The sequence below is a fragment of the Hyla sarda genome, chromosome 6 (assembly GCF_029499605.1).
Source record: "Hyla sarda isolate aHylSar1 chromosome 6, aHylSar1.hap1, whole genome shotgun sequence".
Taxonomy (NCBI): domain Eukaryota; kingdom Metazoa; phylum Chordata; class Amphibia; order Anura; family Hylidae; genus Hyla; species Hyla sarda.
The window spans coordinates 240,810,490-240,824,005 of NC_079194.1; the positions used below are offsets into that span (position 1 = coordinate 240,810,490).

A 13,516-nucleotide genomic window follows, 5' to 3' on the forward strand; every position below is an offset into this window, starting at 1 on the left:
ACAATCAGACACTTGTCTTCTATCTTTTGGATGAGGAATCACACTGCTGTTGTGTTCTGGTGAATGAAGCTCTGACGGACAGTCCATTAGAAAAAAAAAATGTGTGCGTCCTCGTGGTCCAACGAGTTCCAAGTCCATTTGGCCCATTTGCGCCTAACAGACCAAGAAGGGGTTGGAGCACACCGACAGTGTGAATTTAGCTAAGGCCTCACATGCATATTATAAACACCACTTTCTGGCGTAAACTATAATACACTGCTGGACAATGGAGGCCCCAACTCCTCGCCCACTCCTCATTTTTAATGCCAAATGCTGACATATAAAGATATAAGAGAAGTCCTCTACAGTTTGGCCCTCAGTTAGGCTAAGTTTTCACTTGTTTTTTTTTTTTTCTGGCAGTTTTTGGATATTGGCCACTGCAGTTTTTGAGCCAAAGCCAGAAGTGTATTCAAAAGGAATAGGACATATAAAGGAAGGACTTACACTTCTCCCTTATGGATCCACTTCTGACTTTGGCTCAAAAACTTCAGTGGCCAATATTCAAAAACTGCCAGAAAAAAACGAGTGGAAACTTAGCCTTACTATTGGTTTTCTGTGTTTTCTATGTCATGCACCAAACATGTGACTAAGTTTATTTAATTTCTGACTATTCTGTTCTGTTCTTTTATTTTTTTTTCCCCAAGTGTGGGCATGAATTTAATGTTTTTCAAAGTTATTTTTGAAATGATATCCCCCTGTTTTTAGTGTCTTTTTCAGGCTGTGATTTTTCATTTTCAACAGAGAGGTTAAAAGCGTTGATGCAATTTGGTGCGCTTTGGCAAATGCACCAAAATTTATGAATGACACATTACTAAAACTTGCCAATTATAATAAATCTGCCCAAATGATTGATATCAATAAAAAAATGCACCAAAACTACAAGTGTGAACCCAGCCTTACTGTTTGATTTCTACATTAAAGAAGCTGATATTTCCATAGCACGTTTTTCTTATTTTCCAGAAAATGTATATTAGCACTAACACCTAAAAAGTGTATTGAAAAATTATAAGTTTTATTAACACTTTTTAGCATTACACATTGTAGATCCTGATCGGCTTATACAATTAGTGCATTTTACTACAGAATAGGATAAAAGAACATAATGAATGCAGTGCATGAGCCCGTCCATAGAGGGTGCACAGACCACACAGCAACCGTCATGCTCCAACTAACCCCTGCCCGCTGCAGGGAAGATGGGAAAGTGACAGTTGGAAATGTTGCAATATGGGAAATAAGTGACACAATGTATAAGGTATTTTTGGACTTCCCAGTACAGAGCTCATCCCCATCACCACTGATCTCTATGGGGGGAGGGGTCACCAATCATCATGTGATCAAGGAGGAGTGTTATGATTCGGCTAGCTGGATGTGGATCCTCTGTGTCAGCGAGGGATTGGCGTGGACCGTGTCGGTGGACCGGTTCTAGGTTGCTACTGGTATTCACCAGAGCCCGCCGCAAAGCGGGATGGTCTTGCTGCGGCGGTAGCAACCAGGTCGTATCCACCGGCAACGGCTCAACCTCGCTGACTGCTGAGAAGGCGTGGGACAGAAGGACTAGGCAGAGGCAAGGTCAGACGTAGCAGAAGGTCAGGGCAGGCGGCAAGGTTCGTAGTCAATGAGGATAGCAGGAGATCTGGAACACAGGCTTTGGACAACACTAAACGCTTTCTCTGGCACAAGGCAACAAGATCCGGCAAGGAAGTGCAGGGGAAGTGAGGTTAAATGGACAGGGAGCAGGTGGAAGCTAATTAGACTGATTGGGCCAGGCACCAATCACTGGTGCACTGGCCCTTTAAATCTTAGAGAGCTGGCGCGTGCGCCCTAGAGAGCGGAGCCGCGCGTGCCAGAACATGACAGCCGGGGACCGGGACGGGTAAGTGGCTTGGGATGCGATTCGCGAGCGGGCGCGTCCCGCTATGTGAATCGCATCCCCATCGTGAATGTCAGTGCAGCGGGTCTGACCGGGGCGCTGCAGAGAGGAGAACGCCGCGAGCGCTCCGGGGAGGAGCAGGGACCCGGAGCGCTCGGCGTAACAAGGAGTTTATATAGTTACACATATTCCTGGGTGGCACAATCCACAATAGAAACATAGAAACATAGAATGTGTCGGCAGATAAGAACCTTTTGGCCCATTTATTCTGCCCAATAATGTGAATCTTATCAATAGTCCCTGGCCCTATCTTATATGAAGGATAGCCTTATGCTCATCCCATGCATGACCATCTCTGCAGGAAGGCTATTCCATGCATCCACTACTCCCTCAGTAAAGTAATACTTCCTGATATTACTTTTAAATCTTTGCCCCTCTAATATAAAACTATGTCCTCTTGTGGTAGTTTTTCTTCTTTTAAATATGCTATCCTCCTTTACCGTGTTGATTCCCTTTATGTATTTAAAAGTCTCTATCATATCCCCTTCTGTCTCTTCTTTCTTCCAAGCTATTCATGTTAACGTCCTTTAATTTTTTCTGGTAAGTTTTATCCTGCAAGCCATATACTAGTTTAGTATCTTCTCTGAACTCTCTCTAGAGTATCTATATCCTCCTGGAGATACGGCCTCCAGTACTGCGCACAATAAACCAAGTGAGGTCTCACCAGTGTTCTGTGCAGCGGCATGAGCACTTCTCTCTACTGCTTATACCTCTCCCTATACATCCAAGCATTCTGCTAGAATTTCCTGCTGCTCTATTACATTGTCTTCCTACCTTTAAGGCTGCTTTCACACTATGAGCATTCATCCGTTATTAAACGTCCATTTTCTTTGTGAAAACAGATGTATAATAACGGATTAAATAACTGGTGCTAAATGGATGAATAAATATTCATCCGTTAAGACCCGTTATAACATTATAAAATCTCATCCCTTCCCCAATATCGCGCCACACCCCTACCCCTTAATTCCCTGGTTGAACTTGATGGACATATGTCTTTTTTCGACCGTACTAACTATGTAACTGTTACGCCTAGCGCTCCGGGTCCCCGCTCCTCCCCGGAGCGCTCACGGCGTCTTTCTCCCTGCAGCGCTCCGGTCGGTCCCGCTGACCGGGAGCGCCGCACTGTCATGGCCGTTGGGGATGCGATTCGCACAGCGGGACGCGCCCGCTCGCGAATCGCATCCCAGGTCACTTACCCGTCCCGGTCCCCTGCTGTCATGTGCTGGCGCGCGCGGCTCCGCTCTCTAGGGCGCGCGCGCGCCAGCTCTCTGAGACTTAAAGGGCCAGTGCACCAATGATTGGTGCCTGGCCCAATTAGCTTAATTGGCTCCCACCTGTTCCCTGGCTATATCTGATCTCCTCCCATGCACTCCCTTGCCGGATCTTGTTGCCTTGTGCCAGTGAAAGCGTTTAGTGTGTCCAAAGCCTGTGTACCTGAACTTCTGCTACCCATCCTGACTACGAACCTTGCCGCCTGCCCCCGACCTTCTGCTACGTCTGACCTTGCCTCTGCCTAGTCCTTCTGTCCCACGCCTTCTCAGCAGTCAGCGAGGTAGAGCCGTTGCTAGTGGATACGACCTGGTTGCTACTGCCGCAGCAAGACCATCCCGCTTTGCGGCGGGCTCTGGTGAAAACCAGTAGCCTCTTAGAACCGGTCCACTAGCACGGTCCACGCCAATCCCTCGCTGACACAGAGGATCCACTACCTGGAAGCCGAATCGCGACAGTAGATCCGGCCATGGATCCCGCTGAGGTGCCGCTGCCAAGTCTCGCTGATCTTCCCACGGTGGTCGCTCAGCAATCGCAGCAGATTGCCCAACAAGGACAGCAGCTGTCGCAGTTGACCGCCATGTTACAGCAACTTCTGCCTCTGCTACAGCAGCAACCATCTCCTCTGCCAGCTCCTGCACCTCCTCCGCAGCGAGTGGCCGCTCCTAGCCTCCGCTTGTCCCTGCCGGACAAATTTGATGGGGACTCCAGACTCTGCCGTGGATTTTTGTCTCAGTGTTCCCTGCATATGGAGATGATGTCGGACTTGTTTCCTTCAGAACGGTCTAAGGTGGCGTTCGTAGTAAGCCTTCTTTCAGGAAAGGCCTTGTCTTGGGCCACACCGCTCTGGGACCGCAATGATCCTGCCACAGCCACAGTCCAGGCCTTCTTCACTGAACTCCGGAGTGTCTTCGAGGAGCCAGCCCGAGCTTCTTCTGCCGAGACTGCCCTGTTGAACCTGGTCCAGGGTAATTCTTCCGTTGGCGAGTATGCCGTACAATTCCGTACTCTTGCTTCAGAATTATCCTGGAATAACGAGGCTCTCTGCGCGACCTTTAAAAAAGGCCTATCCAGTCGCATCAAGGATGTGCTGGCCGCACGAGAGATTCCTGCCAATCTGCAAGAACTCATCCATCTAGCTACCCGCATTGACATGCGTTTTTCTGAGCGACACCAAGAGCTCCGCCAGGAAAAAGACTTAGATCTCTGGGCACCTCTCCCACAGTATCCGTTGCAATCTACGCCTGGGCCTCCCGCCGAGGAGGCCATGCAAGTGGATAAGTCTCGCCTGACCCAGGAAGAGAGGAATCGCCGCAGGGAAGAAAATCTCTGTCTTTACTGTGCCAGTACCGAGCATTTCTTGGTGGATTGCCCTATCCGTCCTCCACGCCTGGGAAACGCACGCACGCACCCAGCTCACGTGGGTGTGGCGTCTCTTGGTTCCAAGTCTGCTCCTCCACGTCTCACGGTACCCGTGCGGATTTCTTCTTCAGCCAGCTCCTCCCTCTCAGCCGTGGCCTGCTTGGACTCCGGTGCCTCAGGAAATTTTATTTTGGAGTCGTTTGTTAATAAATTCAGCATCCCGGTGACCCGTCTCGTCAAGCCGCTCTACATTTCCGCGGTCAACGGAGCCAGATTGGACTGCACCGTGCGTTACCGCACAGAGCCCCTCCTCATGTCTATTGGACCCCACCTTGAGAGGATTGAATTCTTCATTCTCCCCAACTGTACCTCTGAGGTTCTCCTCGGTCTGCCTTGGCTCCGGCTTCATTCCCCCACCATTGATTGGACCACCGGGGAGATCAGGAACTGGGACTCTGCCTGCCACAGGAAGTGCCTCTCCCCCCCTCCCAGTCCCGTCAGGCAAGCCTCTGTGCCACCCCATGGCCCCCGTCCTGGTGTCACACTGCCCCGTGCCAGGCCTCGCCCTCTGCCCTCCCTCCCCATTCCCACTCCTGCTGTACTGCCTGCCGTTGAGGAAACACTCCATTCTTTCCCGGTGTCCTCATCCCAGGGGAGGCAGTTACTGGACAAAGAGAAGGGGAGACCTAAGGGGGGGGGTACTGTTACGCCTAGCGCTCCGGGTCCCCGCTCCTCCCCGGAGCGCTCACGGCGTCTTTCTCCCTGCAGCGCTCCGGTCGGTCCCGCTGACCGGGAGCGCCGCACTGTCATGGCCGTTGGGGATGCGATTCGCACAGCGGGACGCGCCCGCTCGCGAATCGCATCCCAGGTCACTTACCCGTCCCAGTCCCCTGCTGTCATGTGCTGGCGCGCGCGGCTCCGCTCTCTAGGGCGCGCGCGCGCCAGCTCTCTGAGACTTAAAGGGCCAGTGCACCAATGATTGGTGCCTGGCCCAATTAGCTTAATTGGCTCCCACCTGTTCCCTGGCTATATCTGATCTCCTCCCATGCACTCCCTTGCCGGATCTTGTTGCCTTGTGCCAGTGAAAGCGTTTAGTGTGTCCAAAGCCTGTGTACCTGAACTTCTGCTACCCATCCTGACTACGAACCTTGCCGCCTGCCCCCGACCTTCTGCTACGTCTGACCTTGCCTCTGCCTAGTCCTTCTGTCCCACGCCTTCTCAGCAGTCAGCGAGGTAGAGCCGTTGCTAGTGGATACGACCTGGTTGCTACTGCCGCAGCAAGACCATCCCGCTTTGCGGCGGGCTCTGGTGAAAACCAGTAGCCTCTTAGAACCGGTCCACTAGCACGGTCCACGCCAATCCCTCGCTGGCACAGAGGATCCACTACCTGGAAGCCGAATCGTGACAGTAACTATGTAACTATGTAACATCCCTCATGTATGGCCGTGACACCTCTGCCTACAGATTCCCACAGCCTGGACTACTACTTCCATTATGGAATAGACTTGTTTCCATGATGGGAGTAGTAATTCCCTAGCTGCAGGAGTCTACAGACAGCTGGGGAAGCTACATTAGTGTTTGTACTACTACCCCCATCATGGAACATAGTCTGTTCCATGATGGGGGTTTTTGAACAGGGGCTGAGGGATTGATCACACAGGGTTTCACTTCTCGATGCGATCTGAAGTTATTAAGCAGGGAGCGGGAGGCAAGCTCCCAACCCTGCGATGTATAGTGTGTTTTAACTTTCATTTTTAAATCCCCCGCAGGGAGCCCTGAATGGCTGATACCGAGGAGCAAATCAGGGCTCCCAGCGGGAGATTTAAAAATGAAAATTGTGAGTAGCAGCGGGGGCCATGTCTATATTAAAAGCGCTGTGGGGGGCAAGATATATAGCGCTGCAGGGGGGGAGACATATGGCCTATATATCTAGCCCCCCACAGCGCATTAATAAAGACATGACCCCCGCCAGCGCATTTATACATATATATTCCCCGCTGGCACATTAAATATATATCCCCCGCCAGTGCATCAATAAATGTATACCCCCGCCAGCGCATTAATAAATATATACCCCCCCGCCGGCGCATTAGTAAATGTATACCCCCCACCGGCACATTAATAAATACATATCCCCCGCCGGTGCATTAGTAAATGTATACCCCCGCTGGTGCATTAATAAATATGTACCCCCCAGCCGGCACAAGTAACCCCCCGCAGCGCATGTATATTGTACTGTCGCAGGCTGCCATTTATATACATATGCCGAGCTGCACTATGAAGGAAAAGCATTCTAGCAGCAGCATCGGCCGATGTGGGGGCAGATAACGCATCGGCCGATGTGGGGGCAGATGTCTGCATGTCTGCACCCCCAGTGCTTCTATATACATTTGCTGGTGCTGCGCTATGAATGAAAGGTATATTAAAATTAGCAGCGCATATCTTGCCCCCCACAGCACTTTTAATATACATATGACCTCCTGCTACTCACAATGTTCATTTTTAAATCTCCCGCTGGGAGCCCTGATTGGCTCCTCAGTCCCAGCCTCATTTGATATTGATTATAAGCACAGGCATAGATAATGTGGATGTTACAAACATGTCTTATTAACATTCACTTCTTATGGAGTAACAAGAAGTAAAGGAAAGATAGGAAAAGTATAGAAATAAAAAGGTTATTTTTAAAGGAAAATAAAAAGAAGATGAAAAGAAATAAAAGGAAAAATGAAGAAAGAAAAGATGACATGGTCCTCTCTCTGATTATATGGACATTTTTCAAGTGCCTATTACATATCATAAGTCTCCCAGTCCTGCCATATTTTGTAATATCTGGGGAGTGTATTCTCAAATGCTGCTGAAAAGTATTCCATTCTTTTTATCTCTCGAATTCTTTCCAATAACATGCTAATTGGTGGATGGGTGGTTTCTTTCCACCAGCTTGCTATCATACATTTTGCTGCCGTTAGAATATATAATAGAAGTTTCATTTGTGTTTTAGTTAAGTCACTGGGAAACATATTAAGTAAAAATATGGTAGGGTCCCGAGGTAACATCAGTCCCTTGACCTGTCTTATGAGTAGTGTTGCTCGCGAATATTCGCAATTCGAATTTTATTCGCGATTATCGCATATTCGCGAATATAGCGCTATATATTCGTAATTACGAATATTCTTTTTTTTTTTTTTTTTTCACAGTACACATCACAGTGATCACCCCTCTCTGCTTCCAGCTTATGTGGTGTAAGATGGCTCTAATACTACTGTGTGAGACTGGCGTGCGAATTTTATGTAAAAATTATGTAAATTTTTGTATATACAAATTTTTGCATATGTTAATTTTCGCACACACGAATATTCACATATGCGAAAATAAAACGAGAATATTACGAATATGCGAATATTCGCGAATATGACGAATATTCATCCATATATTCGCGAATTCGAATATGGCCTATGCCGCTCAACACTACTTATGAGCTCACGGACTGTATTCCAGTATTCCAAAATATCAGGACAGTCCCAGAATATATGAGGGAGTGAGCCCACTGATGTCTGACATCTCCAACATGTCGGAGGTACCTGAGGGAATAAGTGGTGGGGTAAATCAGGAGTGTGATACCAAAAAGTGAGAATTTTGTATTGATTTTCCTGATAGGTTGTACATGTAGATGTTACACTATGCGCTCCGGAGCTTTAAGATTTAAAGGGCCAGTACGCTCATTAGTGTAACCACCTGTGGCTTGTTTATAAATTCCTCCACCCTCCTCAGTTCTCTGCCGGATCTTTGTTGCCTTGTGCCCTAGAGAAATCGTTCCATTGTATTGCCTTGCCGTGTACTAGATATCCTGCTCTTTTGACTTGACCTAGCTCCTCTGCCGCCTGCCTACTGAACTCCTGCTACGTCCCGACTACGCTACTGTGCCGCCTGCCCTGACCTACTGCTATCCAGACTACGAGTTGCCTCATCCCTCCTGTGCCTCGCATCTCCTCAGCCACCTGTGTGGTCGAGCTGTGCCAGGGGTAGCGACCTGTGTGTCGCCTGCAGCTGCGAGCCCATCCTGCTTTGCGGCGGGCTCTGGTGAAGACCAGCGGCACCTTAGACTCCACTCCCTAGTACGGTCCGAGTCATCTGCCACACAGGTCCAGCGGATCCGCATACACCGGAGTTCCTGTCTTCAGAAACGTGAGTATTACAGTAGATGGTTTGGCCGCATTAGACCAGATAGTTCGCCAGTGATTGATAGAAAACCTCCGCCCCAGATATGACTCCCATTTATCCATATATGTATAACGTATCTCGGAAATATCTTTGGGTAGGATCAATAATGTATATATGTTCGAAATAAGTCCTCGAGTTGAAATGTAGTTTTTACATATGGCCTCGAAGGGTGTTAAGGAAGGGAGGGTTGTATCTAGTGAGGTCGACAACAGCCGTGAATGTATATATTGATATAGTGGAAAGGATGAATCAGAGAGATGGTAGGTTGATTGAAAGGTGGCAAAAGGTATCAACTTTCTTCTTAATGGGTCAACTATATCTATCAAACGGAGTAGATTAGCTCCTTTCCACGAATTGATCACCTCTCCTCTGTAACTTGATGGGAAAGAAGGATTTTAGATTAATGGTGTCAACAGTGATTTATGTGATATTAAACTATGAGTAGATTTAGCAGTTTTCCAGATTTTAAGCGTCAATAATGTGGTTCTCAATAGTTTCCTAGGATGTTTGGATTCTTGCCAGGACCAGATCAAGAAGTCAAGGCGAGTAGGTAAAATCCACCCCGTCTCGATCTCCGACCATCTGTGGTTCGGCTGAATTGCATACACTGATGGAATTCTTCTCAAATGTGTCGCTACATAATATTTATATAAATCTGGGAAAGATAATCCACCAAGTTTTTTGGGCATAGTCAATACTGCGAAAGGAATTCTATGTCTACATTCTTTCCAAATAAATTTAAGTAATATTGACTGAAGGTTAAGAAGAGCCCCCTTAGGAATTGAGATAGGAAGTGTTTCTAGTAGGTACAATATTTTGGGTAAAACCGTCATCTTTATGGCCGCAATTCTACCTAGGAGAGATAGGGGGAGTGGTTTCCACTTAGACAGTAATTTTGCAAACTAGAGGGGGAAAATTTTGTTTAAAGAGAGAAGTGGCGTTAGAGGTAAGTTTAATACCCAAATATTTAAGAGCCGTATCTTGCCACCGGTATTTAAAGTTTCATTTAAAGGACATCTGCAGCGTGATTAACACTTATCCCCTATCCACAGGACAGGGGATAAGTGTTTGATCGCGGGGGGTCCGACCGCTGGGACCCCCTGTGATCTCCTGTACGGGGCCGCGGCTGTCCCGTGCAGGGGGCGTGCCGGCCACAGCATGACATTGCGGCCGGCACGCCTCCTCCATACATCTCTATGGGAGAGGCGGGGAGGCAGTGTTCGTGTCCCCCCCCCCCTCCCCCATAGAACTGTATGGGGACGGGGAGGAGACGGGGTGTCCCCGTCGACCTCTTGGTCGACGCTACGCGTCTTAACGCTCACCATGAGCGCTAATGGCGGCGCCCCGTTAGGGAGATCACGGGGGGTCCCAGCGGTCGGACCCCCCACAATCAAACACTTATCCCCTATCCTGTGGATAGGGGAGAAGTGTCATACTGCTGCAGTTGTCCTTTAAGGGTATCGAGGTCCATAGGTGAAATGCGTATCGGCAATATTGCTGTTTTATCCTAATTCATTTTGTATCCAGATATGTGAGGAGGTTAGGTATGGATACGTGGGGATTTGTTAGTGTTAAAAGAACGTCATCTGCTAATAGAGACACCTTAAATTCTTTGGATCCTATTTTAACCCCATGAATGTCTGCGTTTTTCCATATATAAACCACAAGGGGCTCTATACTGAGGACAAACAATAAAGGGGAAAGGGGGCACCCCTGTCTGGTGCCGTTGGAAATAGGGAAGTGGTTTGAAGTGGCATGTTTAAGTTTTACTTGAGCCGATGGATTAGTGTGGAGGTTGGAGACAGCCAACGGACCCGTAATTCCAAATAACTGTAAAGTGGATAACAGAAAAGGCCAACTGTTTATTGTTTAGCCTACTCTATTTCCTTTCTTTGTTGTCTTTTTATCCCCCACTTTGTTTTCCTATCTTTGCTTCTATTTCATGTTTCTTGCTGTGCTGAAGACTACTAATCCCAGCATGCCACATGCCTTGCTGGTTTGGGGCTGCTCCTTTTTTTTTGTTTGTTTGTTTGTTCCGCCCTTTACCCACCCTACTATTTTCCCAGGTCGGCCCCCTCATACACAGGACACTAATATAATCAGCCCTGGTTGGGATACACTGGCATACACAAACACAAAAGGGACTACAATTCCCAGCATGTATCATTTAGGAGTCTTCAGTCTGTGGTATAACACCAGCATGCTGCCTCTGTAGTCTCCTGGGGGTTGTAGTTCACCACACCTCTATAGGGCATACACCAGTGTTTCCCAACCAGGGTGCCTCCAGGTGTTGCAAACTGCTACTACCAGCCTTCGGCTGTCCGGGCATGCTGGGAGTTGTAGTTTTGCAACAGCTGGAGGCACCCTGGTTGGGAAACACTGTGCTAGTGGGCACATGGAGGGAGGGAAGGAGCTGTGGGCGTTACTTTATTATAATTTATTATAATTTCCTGGGGGGGGGGGAGAGAGGAGGGGGAGAGAGCAGCAGCTAACAGGAAGCTGATGCAGGGAGTCATGGGAAATGTAGTCTTTATGACATGGCTACTTACTGCTACAGGTGGCAATTACAAGAGAATGGCTTGGCCAAATTTGACAAATGAGGTATCATTGGAAAAGTCTTTGAAAGAGCTATCAGATGAGGTAAACTTTTTTTTTAAGTACCAGCGCTCCGGAGTACTCCTTTAAGTCCCTAAGTAATAGTCGTTTTTTAACGTCAGTATTTAGACCTTTAACGTTAAGTGACATCAATATAGCCATAGTAAATTTGTATATGGGGGAAAAGCAAATTTAGCTGTGTGTAAGTGCAGCCAATATCATACCACCCCATCCAATATGTATCTGGATGCCGGTTGTCTTGGTATAGTGATGGATTCCTAGCAGTGTTATTCCATAACAACACCAAAAAAAGATACCAGTATACTGATTTGGATGCAAAAATAGTGAATAAACTTTATTCAAGTGCATTATAAAATCTTACATAAAATACAAGGTACTATACAGATGAAAGCTACAGAAAGAGGTAGTGATACTGAATCCACAATGGTAGACAGTACGGACGGCAGGGATACAGTCCACAGATGTCAAATTGCAACATGCCCATAGATAGTAAAAATAAATAATGAAACATACATATAATGAGTGTATAAAGCTGGTATATGTCCTCAAACGGGCTATGAGTAACGTGCAAGTAACTAATTGTATAGCACCTAGCCCTGTTCAGAGGTCAGTCAGCAGCATTATATAATAAAAAAGAGGAGAGCATGAAAGACAGCATAAAGTAACAAATATCTGCCATACACCAATAGGGGAGATCACTACCTGTACCCCAACGCGCGTTTCGCGAATGGGCTTCGTCAGGGGGCCTGCCGTCCGTACTGTCTACCATTGTGGATTCAGTATCACTACCTCTTTCTGTAGCTTTCATCTGTATAGTACCTTGTATTTTATGTATGATTTTATAATGCACTTGAATAAAGTTTATTCACTATTTTTGCATCCAAATCAGTATCTTTTTTTGGTGTTGTTAGGCTATGATAGGATCCAGTTTACGCAATTGCCTGTTAGCCACTTGTGTTTGTTCAGTGACAGTACATAAAGAACATAACAATCAACAAAATGACAGTCAACTGAGAAAATGTTTCTCTAAATATATCCAATAAATATATTGTGGATATAACTGTGAAGAATCTCAAATTAAATCTCACACCTGAAGCTAAGATAGCCTAGGGAAGAGAGAAATTCTTCAGTATGTGGGAGAGAGAGCGGATATCAACAAGTCAATCTAATTGACCTTGTGAAGTTCGACTCAAGCTGTATAATCCTTAATAGTAAAATAATAAAAAACGTATACAATATAATATGAATGAAGAATGTAGGTTCTAAGTTCTAATGTGGTATCATATTTTGCAATAATTCTGATTAGGCCCTGCCTAAATGACTATGACATACGAATTTCTGGATTAAGTTGAAGTCTCTGAAGTCTAGCTAAAGTAAGCCAGTCTAAAGTTCTACCAGACTTAAAAGTGATGGGATCACGAAGAGGTGTCCCATAGTAATCAGGAGTGCTAGACTGTGGCTTTTGTTTTTTTCGCGGGGTGACCTTTGTCCAGACAGGTGGTGGAGCAGGAGGAGGTGGTAGCAGTTCCCAGTTGCTCAATTGAGGAATAGATATCTCTAGAGTCCCACAGAAGGGTGTAAGATCCTGCGATGTCTTCAGTGTTGCAGTATTTCAAATTTTTTTTAGCTGTTAAGCTGAATGGGAAGCCCCAGCGGTATACAATGTCTTTTTCTCTAAGTGCTTGTAGCACAGGTCTTAATTGTCTCCTCTTTTGAAGAGTAATGCACGATAGGTCAGGTAATAACTGGATTGCAGCTCCATCAAAGTCTATGTTACGTAGATTTCTTGCCTTATACATTATCTCCTCTTTCAGTGTATAGTCCGTGATACAACAGATGACATCTCTTGGTAAGGGTGAGGAGCCTTTGGGTTTAAGAGCTCTGTGCGCTCTATCCATTTGGATTTTGTGATCTGATGGGGCTTTCAGGACCATGTTAGAAATTGCTTCTAATGTAATTCTTAGGTCCTCGTCTTGTGTGGCTTCCGGCAAGACCCTTACTCTAACGTTGTGGCGACGACCTCTATTGTTAAGGTCCTCTAGATGTCTCTGATAGTCACTGAGTGGGCTGACAAAGTTG

At 46.8% G+C, this 13,516-nt stretch overlaps 1 protein-coding gene across 6 annotated transcripts in view; it reads left to right on the forward strand.

Annotated features, from left to right (window-relative positions):
- Positions 1-1,183: 1,183 nt before the first annotated feature.
- LOC130277718 (interferon-induced transmembrane protein 5-like) overlaps positions 1,184-13,516 on the forward strand; it is a 38,427-nt gene continuing 26,094 nt past the window's right edge. For 2 of the 6 annotated variants that reach the window (XM_056528434.1, XM_056528435.1), the window contains exons 1-2: positions 1,208-1,291; positions 8,470-8,785. In XM_056528434.1, coding sequence (XP_056384409.1) covers positions 1,283-1,291; positions 8,470-8,785 — 325 coding nt within the window. In that variant the 5' untranslated portion in view covers positions 1,208-1,282. Of the gene's footprint in view, positions 1,292-1,737; positions 1,757-8,469; positions 8,786-9,315; positions 9,372-13,516 lie in introns of those variants that run through there. The other 4 variants (XM_056528436.1, XM_056528437.1, XM_056528439.1 and 1 more) reach the window with 4 other exon arrangements.